The 14,405-nt window shown below is 44.4% G+C and overlaps 1 protein-coding gene across 1 annotated transcript in view; it reads left to right on the top strand.

The window, feature by feature from the left end:
* LOC127926439 (aryl hydrocarbon receptor nuclear translocator 2-like) overlaps positions 1-14,405 on the top strand; it is a 143,567-nt gene that overhangs the window by 68,396 nt on the left and 60,766 nt on the right. The window contains 4 exon segments of the mRNA XM_052511846.1: positions 2,025-2,101; positions 5,152-5,211; positions 5,213-5,287; positions 10,665-10,739. Coding sequence (XP_052367806.1) covers positions 2,025-2,101; positions 5,152-5,211; positions 5,213-5,287; positions 10,665-10,739 — 287 coding nt within the window.

Here is a 14,405-nt window from a genome sequence, read left to right as displayed (position 1 = left end):
ACATAAATAGACCAGTGGAATGTTCTGGACTGTTAGTCTATCGCTCGTCCACTATCAGTCTTAATGTACTAAATCGGGCGCATCATCCGCGTGTGCACACACACTTAGACCCTCCATCCTTCTGGGTTCTGAAAACAGCTCAGGAACTGGTAGAATGTAGCTCATGTCTCATGTCGGTACTTCTGGGTCCATGTTCAGAAAGCATCTCAGGTTAGGAGTGCTGATCTAGGATCAGGTCCCCCCTGTCCATGTAAAAGGCAATCCTAGATGAGCACTCCTTCTCTGAGTGTCTTTCTGAACAAAGGCCCTGGGGAGACTAAAGTGGACGGAGGTCAGGGAGTAGGATGGATGGTATGCCTGGGATGGAACATCAAAATGATAGTTGTATATATTATTGAATCTAGACGGATGTGTCCCAGGCACCTTGTTCACATATGGCTCTGATCAAAAGTAGTGCACTATACAGGGAATATAGTGCCATTTGGTCTTGCATTGACGTGGCTGGATAGTTGGTTGACTATGCAAGTAAAAGTCCTCAACACACTTTTTTGTGTGTTTTTTCATTTTTTTAAATGTATTTGTCATTTGAAAGATTATACAGACAATAAGACAAAAGATAGAAAAACACACTGATCCCCTACTGGAGAGGAGAGAGAGAGAGGAGAGAGGAGGGGAGGGGGGGGAGGGGGAGGGGAGGGGAGGGGAGGGGGGAGGGGGAGAGGGGAGGGGAGGAGAGGAGAGGAGAGGGGAGGGGAGAGGAGAGGGAGAGGGCAGGGGAGGAGAGGAGAGGAGAGGAGAGGAGAGAGGAGAGAGAGGGCAGGGGAGGGCAGGGGAGGGGAGGGGAGGGGAGGAGGAGGAGAGGAGAGGAGAGGAGAGGAGAGGAGAGGAGAGGAGGGAGGGAGGGTGAGACAGTCTTCAGAGGATGACTAGGAGGTGTTTTTGTGTTGTCAAGGAAACAACAAAGGAATTCATTACTGTGGGAAACTGATATCAACATTTAAATCAAGGAAAACTTAAACTCTTTCTTGCTCATTCTCTTTCCCTCCTCCTTCCCTTTGTGATGTATATGAATGTATAAGAGTTTTTGGATATTTGTTCCGAATGATTTGCAGAGATTCGTAGAGACTGTGTGGGTGTGTGTTTGTGTGATTTATCTGCTTGTGTCTCAGCTGTTCTGGATAAAGCAGCTTGTACAGCACACTGGCACGGTACTAGACTACACAGTGTCACACTGGAAATATACACCACACTGGTACGGTACTAGACTACACAGTGTCACACTGGAAATATACACCACACTGGTACGGTACTAGACTACACAGTCTCATGCTGGAAATATACACCACACTGGAATGGTACTAGACTACACAGTGTCATGCTGGAAATATACACCACACTGGTACGGTACTAGACTACACAGTGTCATGCTGGAAATATACACCACACTGGTACGGTACTAGACTACACAGTGTCACACTGGAAATATACACCACACTGGTACGGTACTAGACTACACAGTGTCATGCTGGAAATATACACCACACTGGTACGGTACTAGACTACACAGTGTCACACTGGAAATATACACCACACTGGTACGGTACTAGACTACACAGTGTCATGCTGGAAATATACACCACACTGGTACGGTACTAGACTACACAGTGTCATGCTGGAAATATACACCACACTGGTACGGTACTAGACTACACAGTGTCATGCTGGAAATATACACCACACTGGTAAGGTACTAACTAGACTACACAGTGTCATGCTGGAAATATACACCACACTGGTAAGGTACTAACTAGACTACACAGTGTCATGCTGGAAATATACACCACACTGGTAAGGTACTAACTAGACTACACAGTGTCATGCTGGAAATCACCTCGACAATACCTCGACAAAGTTCACATCTGAAATCACACATTTGCACTTTATTAGATAGCTGCCATCTTGATATCTCTCTCTTGTATTTAATATCTTTCTCTCTTTTCTCTCCTTCTTTCTCTCTATGTCAGGTATGACCATACCAGAAGAAGACACAGAGGCAGGACAGACCAGTAAATACTGCCTTGTAGCCATCGGAAGACTGCAGGTACCATCGTGTGTGTGTGTGTGTGTGTGTGTGTGTGTGTGTGTGTGTGTGTGTGTGTGTGTGTGTGTGTGTGTGTGTGTGTGTGTGTGTGTGTGTGTGTGTGTGCTGGTTGGGTCAGTGCATGAGAAGGTGTGACCTGAGAGCACGGGGTTGTCAGGGAGCATCAGTATAGGAAGATTACAGTAATGGAGCAGACAGGTGGAACGAGCACTGAAGACCTCTTCCCATCCTCCCATAACTCCCCCCAATACCTCAACCAGTTCAACCCCTATTCCTGTGTCCAACATCTACTATCTCCTACCTTAACCTTCTTAGCTCCCAGACTTCTCTGATGTTTTAGAGGGAGTTGAACCACTACTGTCCCCTCGTAGTATCCCATATACCCCCCATCCTCAACTGGCGGACAGCGGTCTGTGTCCCGGTTTACTCCGTCGGGCTTCGATCCCTGGTATCATGTAAACACACATAAGACATGAAAGCAATTGTCAAAATGCAGGACATTAGCTTTGCAACTGCCTAGCAATTCTCTACCCCTTTTAAAATGTGTAGAATGAGCGTTTTAAAGGGTGCTTACATGTGCTTAAGACACACCAGACATGTACAGTATCTGGCTAATTGGTCGAAACAGTTAATATTTTCTGTTAAGTTTTGATAAAACCTTTTCTACTGTATCTCAAACGCTGCCGATTGAACCACTTAGGACAGTTTTCAGGACCAATTAACCACTTGGGACAGTTTCCAGGAGATTGTAATCCAGATTTCGTCTCTCCTTGCTTTTGGACAAAACTTTTGAGACACAACTGAAGTCTTTATGAGACCACAGCAAATGCTACAACAAATATCATGTTTATATAATCTGATGACATTAGGAAGAAACAGGCCTTTGGTGTCGTGAACGTTAGCTAGTGGGGGAACACAACACAGGATCATTTTAAGATGCATTAAACACGTTCCTGGAAAAGTGCCCCGTATTCATACAGCTTCTCAGAGTAGGAGTGCTATCTAGGATCAGTTTAGTCTTTTAGATCTTGATGAATTAGATTAAATGGACGGGTTGGACCTGATCCTAGATCAGCACTCCCACTATGAGACGCTTGAATAAGAGCCCTCAAATATAACCTTCCTGGTGCTGCCATCCTCCTGCTTTTTACCTTCTTCTTCACAGTGCCACCTTTAATCTCTCTCACATACAGTGGGGCAAAAAAGTATTTAGTCAGCCACCAATTGTGCAAGTTCTCCCAATTAAAAAGATGAGAGGCCTGTAATTTTCATCATAGGTACACTTGAACTATGACAGACAAAATGAGAAAAAAATCCAGAAAATCACATTGTAGGATTTTTAATGAATTTATTTGCAAATTATGGTGGAAAATAAGTATTTGGTCAATAACAAAAGTTTATCTCAATACTTTGTTATATACCCTTTGTTGGCAATGACAGAGGTCAAACGTTTTCTGTAAATCTTCACAAGGTTTTCACACACTGTTGCTGGTATTTTGGCCCATTCCTCTATGCAGATCTCCTCTAGAGCAGTGATGTTTTGGGGCTGTTGCTGGGCAACACAGACTTTCAACTCCCTCCAAAGATTTTCTATGGGGTTGAGATCTGGAGACTGGCTAGGCCACTCCAGGACCTTGAAATGCTTCTTACGAAGCCACTCCTTCGTTGCCCAGGCGGTGTGTTTGGGATCATTGTCATGCTGAAAGACCCAGCCACGTTTCATCTTTAATGCCCTTGCTGATGGAAGGAGGTTTTCACTCAAAATCTCACGATACATGTCCCCATTCATTCTTTCCTTTACACGGATCAGTCGTCCTGGTCCCTTTGCAGAAAAACAGCCCCAAAGCATGATGTTTCCACCCCCATGCTTCACAGTAGGTATGGTGTTCTTTGGATGCAACTCAGCATTCTTTGTCCTCCAAACACGACGAGTTGAGATTTTACCAAAAAGTTATATTTTGGTTTCATCTGACCATATGACATTCTCCCAATCTTGTTCTGGATCATCCAAATGCTCTCTAGCAAATTTCAGACGGGCCTGGACATGTACTGGCTTAAGCAGGGGGGACACGTCTGGCACTGCAGGATTTGAGTCCCTGTGTGTTACTGATGGTAGGCTGGTCCCAGCTCTCTGCAGGTCATTCATTAGGTCCCCCCGTTTGGTTCTGGGATTTTTGCTTGTGATCATTTTGACCCCACGGGGTGAGATCTTGCATGGAGCCCCAGATCGAGGTAGATTATCAGTGGTTTTGTATGTCTTCCATTTCCTAATAATTGCTCCCACAGTTGATTTCTTCAAACCAAGCTGCTTACCTATTGCAGATTCAGTCTTCCCAGCCTGGTGCAGGTCCACAATTTTGTTTCTGGTGTCCTTTGACAGCTCTTTGGTCTTGGCCATAGTGGAGTTTGGAGTGTGACTGTTTGAGGTTGTGGACCGGTGTCTTTTATACTGATAACAAGTTCAAACAGGTGCCATTAATACAGGTAACGAGTGGACGACAGAAGAGCCTCTTAAAGAAGAAGTTACAGGTCTGTGAGAGCCAGAAATCTTGCTTGTTTGTTGGTGACCAAATACTTATTTTCCACCATAATTTGCAAATAAATTCATTAAAAATCCTACAATGTGATTTTCTGGATTTTTGTTTCTTATTTTGTCTGTCATAATTGAAGTGTACCTATGATGAAAATTACAGGCCTCTCTCATCTTTTTAAGTGAGAGAACTTGCACAATTGGTGGCTGACTAAATACTTTTTTGCCCCACTGTATATCTAACTCTCCGGTCCCTTCATCCTTTAATCTCTCTCACATATATCTAACTCTGGTCCCTTCATCCTTTAATCTCTCTCACATATATCTAACTCTGGTCCCTTCATCCTTTAATCTCTCTCACATATATCTAACTCTGGTCCCTTCATCCTTTAATCTCTCTCACATATATCTAACTCTGGTCCCTTCATCCTTTAATCTCTCTCACATATATCTAACTCTCTGGTCCCTCCATCCTTTAATCTCTCTCACATATATCTAACTAACCCCTCTCATCTCCTAGGTGACCAGTTCTCCCGTTTCCATGGATATGAACGGCCTGACGGTTCCCACGGAGTTCCTGTAATCGCCACAACTCCGACGGCATCATCACTTTCGTGGACCCGCGGTGCATCAACGTGATTGGATACCAGCCTCAGGTTGGTTCCTCCCCCTACTTATCACAATCAGGGTCGCATTTAGTAGGGCACGAGGATAAACATTTAAAAAATTGTAACCGGAAGAGCCTGTGATGCCACTCATCAGAGTTCACAATAGAACCCCTGTGGTGAACTGGAGCCACTAATTCCATGCCCACTCATCACAATAGAACCCCTGTGGTGAACTGGAGCCACTAATTCCATGCCCACTCATCACAATAGAACCCCTGTGGTGAACTGGAGCCACTAATTCCATGCCCACTCATCACAATAGAACCCCTGTGGTGAACTGGAGCCACTAATTCCATGCCCACTCATCACAATAGAACCCCTGTGGTGAACTGGAGCCACTAATTCCATGCCCACTCATCACAATAGAACCCCTGTGGTGAACTGGAGCCACTAATTCCATGCCCACTCATCACAATAGAACCCCTGTGGTGAACTGGAGCCACTAATTCCATGCCCACTCATCACAATAGAACCCCTGTGGTGAACTGGAGCCACTAATTCCATGCCCACTCATCACAAATGTTGAGATAATGTTGCAAAACAACCTGTTTACCTGAAACGGTCTGCGGGGCCACATCAAAGCATTCTGTTATTTTATCAAGAAGAACACATCTGTGGTCAGTAGAGATGTAACCTGTTAATAGGTTTCCTACCCCCCTTGATGAAATGGAGCAGCTCGTTTGATGCCATGTCACAGACTGTTACATGTAAAGATGACAAAAGGTGTTTTGGGGCAGTGTTTCGCCTGCCATTGTAGAATTATTTTCAGCAGATTTCATTTGAAATTGAAGAGGCCCTCCATGTTGATTTCATGGTCTTTATGCACTGCCTGGAATATAATCTCTGGGAAACACCAAGTGTGTCCGCATACTGAATGGTCCTATGTACTAAATATGTTTTTGGGGTATGCAGCAATAGTATGTTTTATAGTATGTATAATTGAAAAACCTTTAATCTCTCTCACATTAATGAGTAGACTTTAAATGCCAGGATGTCATACTCCTTTCCTAGTATGAATTCGCTGCTTTCTATTGAGGAAGAGAATCTTCTGGCCCAGCTGATGATCAGATCAAGGGGACAGGCTGTACTAGTACTCCTTGTTTTCAGCTGTCCCACCATGTTAGATCAGCAGTGAAAGGAAGGGATGTATGCATTTTCACAGAAGCCATAGAAACCCTGGTTCCTAATATTGCCGTATGAAGAGAGATGAGCCCTGTTTGATGGCTTGTGATGTAAGACCCCTGTCTGAAAGTGTGTCAGTACGTACATGTGAAGTGTGTCAGTACGTACATGTGAAGTGTCAGTACGTACATGTGAAGTGTGTCAGTACGTACATGTGAAGTGTGTCAGTACGTACATGTGAAGTGTGTCAGTACGTACATGTGAAGTGTGTCAGTACGTACATGTGAAGTGTGTCAGTACGTACATATGAAGTGTGTCAGTACGTACATGTGAAGTGTGTCAGTACGTACATGTGAAGTGTGTCAGTACGTACATGTGAAGTGTGTCAGTACGTACATGTGAAGTGTGTCAGTACGTACATGTGAAGTGTGTCAGTACGTACATGTGAAGTGTGTCAGTACGTACATGTGAAGTGTGTCAGTGTACATGTGAAGTGTGTCAGTACGTACATGTGAAGTGTGTCAGTACGTACATGTGAAGTGTGTCAGTACGTACATGTGAAGTGTGTCAATACGTACATGTGAAGTGTGTCAGTACGTACATGTGAAGTGTGTCAGTACGTACATGTGAAGTGTGTCAGTGGTACATGTGAAGTGTGTCAGTGCGTACATGTGAAGTGTGTCAGTACGTACATGTGAAATGTGTCAGTGCGTACATGTGAAGTGTGTCAGTACGTACATGTGAAGTGTGTCAGTACGTACATGTGAAGTGTGTCAGTACGTACATGTGAAGTGTGTCAGTACGTACATGTGAAGTGTGTCAGTGCGTACATGTGAAGTGTGAAGAACACATGTCAGTACGTACATGTGAAGTGTGTCAGTGCGTACATGTGAAGTGTGTCAGTACGTACATGTGAAGTGTGTCAGTACGTACATGTGAAGTGTGTCAGTACGTACATGTGAAGTGTGTCAGTGCGTACATGTGAAGTGTGTCAGTGCGTACATGTGAAGTGTGTCAGTACGTACATGTGAAGTGTGTCAGTACGTACATGTGAAGTGTCAGTGCGTACATGTGAAGTGTCAGTGCGTACATGTGAAGTGTGTCAGTGCGTACATGTGAAGTGTGTCAGTGCGTACATGTGAAGTGTGTCCTATGTACATGTGAAGTGTGTTTGGGGTATGCATGTGAAGTGTGTTTTATAGTACATGTGAAGTGTGAAAAAACATGTGAAGTGTGTCGGTACGTACATGTGAAGTGTGTCAGGTACGTACATGTGAAGTGTGTCGGTACGTACATGTGAAGTGTGTCGGTACGTACATGTGAAGTGTGTGTCATGTGAAGTGTGTCGTACATGTGAAGTGTGTCATGTGAAGTGTGTCGTACATGTGAAGTGTGTCAGGTACGTACATGTGAAGTGTGTCAGTACGTACATGTGAAGTGTGTCGTACGTACATGTGAAGTGTGTCAGTACGTACATGTGAAGTGTGTCAGTACGTACATGTGAAGTGTGTCAGTACGTACATGTGAAGTGTGTCAGTACGTACATGTGAAGTGTGTCAGTACGTACATGTGAAGTGTGTCAGTACGTACATGTGAAGTGTGTCAGTACGTACATGTGAAGTGTGTCAGTACGTACATGTGAAGTGTGTCAGTGCGTACATGTGAAGTGTGTCAGTGCGTACATGTGAAGTGTGTCAGTACGTACATGTGAAGTGTGTCAGTACGTACATGTGAAGTGTGTCAGTACGTACATGTGAAGTGTGTCAGTACGTACATGTGAAGTGTGTCAGTACGTACATGTGAAGTGTGTCAGTACGTACATGTGAAGTGTGTCAGTACGTACATGTGAAGTGTGTCAGTACGTACATGTGAAGTGTGTCAGTGCGTACATGTGAAGTGTGTCAGTACGTACATGTGAAGTGTGTCAGTGCGTACATGTGAAGTGTGTCAGTACGTACATGTGAAGTGTGTCAGTACGTACATGTGAAGTGTGTCAGTGCGTACATGTGAAGTGTGTCAGTGCGTACATGTGAAGTGTGTCAGTGCGTACATGTGAAGTGTGTCAGTGCGTACATGTGAAGTGTGTCAGTACGTACATGTGAAGTGTGTCAGTACGTACATGTGAAGTGTGTCAGTGCGTACATGTGAAGTGTGTCAGTGCGTACATGTGAAGTGTGTCAGTGCGTACATGTGAAGTGTGTCAGTACGTACATGTGAAGTGTGTCAGTACGTACATGTGAAGTGTGTCAGTACGTACATGTGAAGTGTGTCAGTACGTACATGTGAAGTGTGTCAGTACGTACATGTGAAGTGTGTCAGTACGTACATGTGAAGTGTGTCAGTACGTACATGTGAAGTGTGTCAGTACGTACATGTGAAGTGTGTCAGTACGTACATGTGAAGTGTGTCAGTACGTACATGTGAAGTGTGTCAGTACGTACATGTGAAGTGTGTCAGTACGTACATGTGAAGTGTGTCAGTACGTACATGTGAAGTGTGTCAGTACGTACATGTGAAGTGTGTCAGTGCGTACATGTGAAGTGTGTCAGTGCGTACATGTGAAGTGTGTCAGTGCGTACATGTGAAGTGTGTCAGTACGTACATGTGAAGTGTGTCAGTACGTACATGTGAAGTGTGTCAGTGCGTACATGTGAAGTGTGTCAGTGCGTACATGTGAAGTGTGTCAGTGCGTACATGTGAAGTGTGTCAGTGCGTACATGTGAAGTGTGTCAGTACGTACATGTGAAGTGTGTCGGTACGTACATGTGAAGTGTGTCGGTACGTACATGTGAAGTGTGTCGGTACGTACATGTGAAGTGTGTCGGTACGTACATGTGAAGTGTGTCAGTACGTACATGTGAAGTGTGTCAGTACGTACATGTGAAGTGTGTCAGTACGTACATGTGAAGTGTGTCAGTACGTACATGTGAAGTGTGTCAGTACGTACATGTGAAGTGTGTCAGTACGTACATGTGAAGTGTGTCAGTACGTACATGTGAAGTGTGTCAGTACGTACATGTGAAGTGTGTGAAGTGAAGTGTGTTAGTACGTACAGATGTGAAGTGTGTCAGTCCGTACATGTGAAGTGTGTCAGTACGTACATGTGAAGTGTGTCAGCACGTACATGTGAAGTGTGTCAGTACGTACATTGAAGTTGTCAGTACGTACATGTGAAGTGTGTCAGTACGTACATGTGAAGTGTGTCAGTACGTACATGTGAAGTGTGTCAGTACGGACATGTGAAGTGTGTCAGTACGGACATGTAAAGTGTGTCAGTACGGACATGTGAAGTGTGTCCAGTACGTACATGTGAAGTGTTCCTTACATCATGTGAAGTGTGTCAGTACGTACATGTGAAGTGTGTCAGTACGTACATGTGAAGTGTGTCAGTACGTACATGTGAAGTGTGTCAGTACGTACATGTGAAGTGTGTACATGTGAAGTGTGTTAGTACGAAAACAGATTAGTGAAAGTGGGCCGATTCCCAACATAAAGTCGCATTATTAGGATGAGAAAGTGGCAGGATGGGAGTTTGTTTTGTGATTGATTTCCCTTGTTAATGTGTATGGTTGTCTACAGCGCAGCTGCTATGTGTATGTAGGATGTTTGCATTTGGCTACAAGCATTTGGTTACACACGCATTAACATCTGCTAACCATGTGTATGTGACCAATAAAATGGCACCCTATTCCTTACATCATGCACTACTTTTGACCAGAACCCTATGAGTCCTGGTCAAAAGTAGTGCACTAACAGGCCAAGGAATAGGGTGCCACTTGGGCCGCACCCCACTCCATGACAGGAAGAATGATTTAAAGATGTATCACTGGCTCGATCTCAATTCCTCTGCCCTCAATCTCCTCAGCTCCTTCTCAACCGTATTGGAGGAGAAGGTCCAAGGTCCCTCCCCTTAGACCTTTTTCTGCAATGAGAAAGAGCCGGGGAGATCGGATGCAAGGAATGGAAGAAAGATGAAATGAGAAAGGCCATTGACTCAAGTCCAAGGGTCTGAATGATGTATGATCTGTATGGCCTGTTGTCCTAACTCAGGCAGAGGAAGCCTAGTTCTGGACTAAAAGGCATTGTCAATAAAGAATCTCCATTGAACAAAAAAAAATGTGTCCAGGAATTTGACAAAGCTTCAAAATTAATATATTGAACTTGTATTTCATGATTTAAAATTGACCTGAAGTGTGTAGTTGTATTAATTTGTGTGTATTTATTGTGTCATTGTCTTGTATAGGATCTGCTGGGGAAAGACATCCTGGAGTTCTGTCACCCAGAGGACCAGAGTCACCTGAGAGAGAGCTTTCAACAGGTACGGAGAGGTGGAGGAGGGACGAAGGGAGGGTGGAGGTATGAGGAAGAGTTCTGTCACTTAGAGGACTACAGAGAGACCTCTTGAGATATCTTTCTACAGGTACTATACTACCAGAGGGAGAGGGGGGAAGAGGAGAGGAGAGGGGTGAAGAGGAGAGGAGGAGGGGGGAAGAGGAGGAGTAGAAGAAAAGGATGGGGTGATAACAGAAGGACATGATGATCAGAGGAGAGAATAGGAGTGACAGAGGAGGGGTGGAGGAGAGAATAGGAGTGACAGAGGATGGGTGGAGGAGAGAATAGGAGTGACAGAGGATGGGTGGAGGAGAGAATAGGAGTGACAGAGGATGGGTGGAGGAGAGAATAGGAGTGACAGAGGATGGGTGGAGGAGAGAATAGGAGTGACAGAGGATGGGTGGAGGAGAGAATAGGAGTGACAGAGGATGGGTGGAGGAGAGAATAGGAGTGACAGAGGATGGGTAGAGGAGAGAATAGGAGTGACAGAGGATGGGTGGAGGAGAGAAGAGGAGTGACAGAGGAAGGGTGGAGGAGAGAATAGGAGTGACAGAGGATGGGTGGAGGAGAGAATAGGAGTGACAGAGGATGGGTGGAGGAGAGAATAGGAGTGACAGAGGATGGGTGGAGGAGAGAATAGGAGTGACAGAGGATGGGTGGAGGAGAGAATAGGAGTGACAGAGGATGGGTGGAGGAGAGAATAGGAGTGACAGAGGATGGGTAGAGGAGAGAATAGGAGTGACAGAGGATGGGTGGAGGAGAGAATAGGAGTGACAGAGGATGGGCAGTATACCGTATACTGGGGTAGCCACGGGATGGTTTTTCAATACAGTCAATAGCATTGAAACAATTTCTTTGAAGTTTTTCAATAAATGTAATTTTTTGTAGCTACTTTTTAAGTAAATACCTGCAGTCAACTATTGCAATATGTTAGGTGATAAAGCGGATTGCGTTCTTCATTTCACCAGTCACATTATTTTACATCATGAAGCTGACCATAGTTCCCCAGAACAGTTGAGCCAGTCACATTATTTTACATCATGAAGCTGACCATAGTTCCCCAGAACAGTTGAGCCAGTCACATTATTTTACATCATGAAGCTGACCATAGTTCCCCAGAACAGTTGAGCCAGTCACATTATTTTACATCATGAAGCTGACCATAGTTCCCCAGAACAGTTGAGCCAGTCACATTATTTTACATCATGAAGCTGACCGTAGTTCCCCAGAACAGTTGAGCCAGTCACATTATTTTACATCATGAAGCTGACCATAGTTCCCCAGAACAGTTGAGCCAGTCACATTATTTTACATCATGAAGCTGACCATAGTTCCCCAGAACAGTTGAGCCAGTCACATTATTTTACATCATGAAGCTGACCATAGTTCCCCAGAACAGTTGAGCCAGTCACATTATTTTACATCATGAAGCTGACCGTAGTTCCCCAGAACAGTTGAGCCAGTCACATTATTTTACATCATGAAGCTGACCATAGTTCCCCAGAACAGTTGAGCCAGTCACATTATTTTACATCATGAAGCTGACCATAGTTCCCCAGAACAGTTGAGCCAGTCACATTATTTTACATCATGAAGCTGACCGTAGTTCCCCAGAACAGTTGAGCCAGTCACATTATTTTACATCATGAAGCTGACCGTAGTCCCCCAGAACAGTTGAGCCAGTCACATTATTTTACATCATGAAGCTGACCATAGTTCCCCAGAACAGTTGAGCCAGTCACATTATTTTACATCATGAAGCTGACCATAGTTCCCCAGAACAGTTGAGCCAGTCACATTATTTTACATCATGAAGCTGACCATAGTTCCCCAGAACAGTTGAGCCAGTCACATTATTTTACATCATGAAGCTGACCCCCAGAACAGTTGAGCCAGTCACATCCCCCCCCCAGAACAGTTGAGCCAGTCACATTATTTTACATCATGAAGCTGACCGTAGTCCCCCAGAACAGTTGAGCCAGTCACATTATTTTACATCATGAAGCTGACCGTAGTTCCCCAGAACAGTTGAGCCAGTCACATTATTTTACATCATGAAGCTGACCGTAGTTCCCCAGAACAGTTGAGCCAGTCACATTATTTTACATCATGAAGCTGACCCTAGTTCCCCAGAACAGTTGAGCCAGTCACATTATTTTACATCATGAAGCTGACCGTAGTTCCCCAGAACAGTTGAGCCAGTCACATTATTTTACATCATGAAGCTGACCGTAGTCCCCCAGAACAGTTGAGCCAGTCACATTATTTTACATCATGAAGCTGACCGTAGTTCCCCAGAACAGTTGAGCCAGTCACATTATTTTACATCATGAAGCTGACCATAGTTCCCCAGAACAGTTGAGCCAGTCACATTATTTTACATCATGAAGCTGACCGTAGTTCCCCAGAACAGTTGAGCCAGTCACATTATTTTACATCATGAAGCTGACCGTAGTTCCCCAGAACAGTTGAGCCAGTCACATTATTTTACATCATGAAGCTGACCATAGTTCCCCAGAACAGTTGAGCCAGTCACATTATTTTACATCATGAAGCTGACCATAGTCCCCCAGAACAGTTGAGCCAGTCACATTATTTTACATCATGAAGCTGACCGTAGTTCCCCAGAACAGTTGAGCCAGTCACATTATTTTACATCATGAAGCTGACCGTAGTCCCCCAGAACAGTTGAGACAGTCACATTATTTTACATCATGAAGCTGACCGTAGTTCCCCAGAACAGTTGAGCCAGTCACATTATTTTACATCATGAAGCTGACCATAGTCCCCCAGAACAGTTGAGCCAGTCACATTATTTTACATCATGAAGCTGACCATAGTCCCCCAGAACAGTTGAGCCAGTCACATTATTTTACATCATGAAGCTGACCGTAGTTCCCCAGAACAGTTGAGCCAGTCACATTATTTTACATCATGAAGCTGACCGTAGTTCCCCAGAACAGTTGAGCCAGTCACATTATTTTACATCATGAAGCTGACCATAGTCCCCCAGAACAGTTGAGCCAGTCACATTATTTTACATCATGAAGCTGACCATAGTCCCCCAGAACAGTTGAGCCAGTCACATTATTTTACATCATGAAGCTGACCATAGTCCCCCAGAACAGTTGAGCCAGTCACATTATTTTACATCATGAAGCTGACCGTAGTTCCCCAGAACAGTTGAGCCAGTCACATTATTTTACATCATTGAAGAAGCTGACCGTAGTCCCCCAGAACAGTTGAGCCAGTCACATTATTTTACATCATGAAGCTGACCATAGTTCCCCAGAACAGTTGAGCCAGTCACATTATTTTACATCATGAAGCTGACCGTAGTTCCCCAGAACAGTTGAGCCAGTCACATTATTTTACATCATGAAGCTGACCATAGTTCCCCAGAACAGTTGAGCCAGTCACATTATTTTACATCATGAAGCTGACCGTAGTCCCCCAGAACAGTTGAGCCAGTCACATTATTTTACATCATGAAGCTGACCATAGTCCCCCAGAACAGTTGAGCCAGTCACATTATTTTACATCATGAAGCTGACCCCAGAACAGTAAGCTGACCATAGTTCCCCAGAACAGTTGAGCCAGTCACATTATTTTACATCATGAAGCTGACCATAGTTCCCCAGAACAGTTGAGC

Source organism: Oncorhynchus keta, unplaced genomic scaffold (assembly GCF_023373465.1).
Source record: "Oncorhynchus keta strain PuntledgeMale-10-30-2019 unplaced genomic scaffold, Oket_V2 Un_contig_7594_pilon_pilon, whole genome shotgun sequence".
Classification (NCBI taxonomy): Eukaryota; Metazoa; Chordata; class Actinopteri; order Salmoniformes; family Salmonidae; genus Oncorhynchus; species Oncorhynchus keta.
This window is presented reverse-complemented; position numbering and strand designations above follow the sequence as displayed.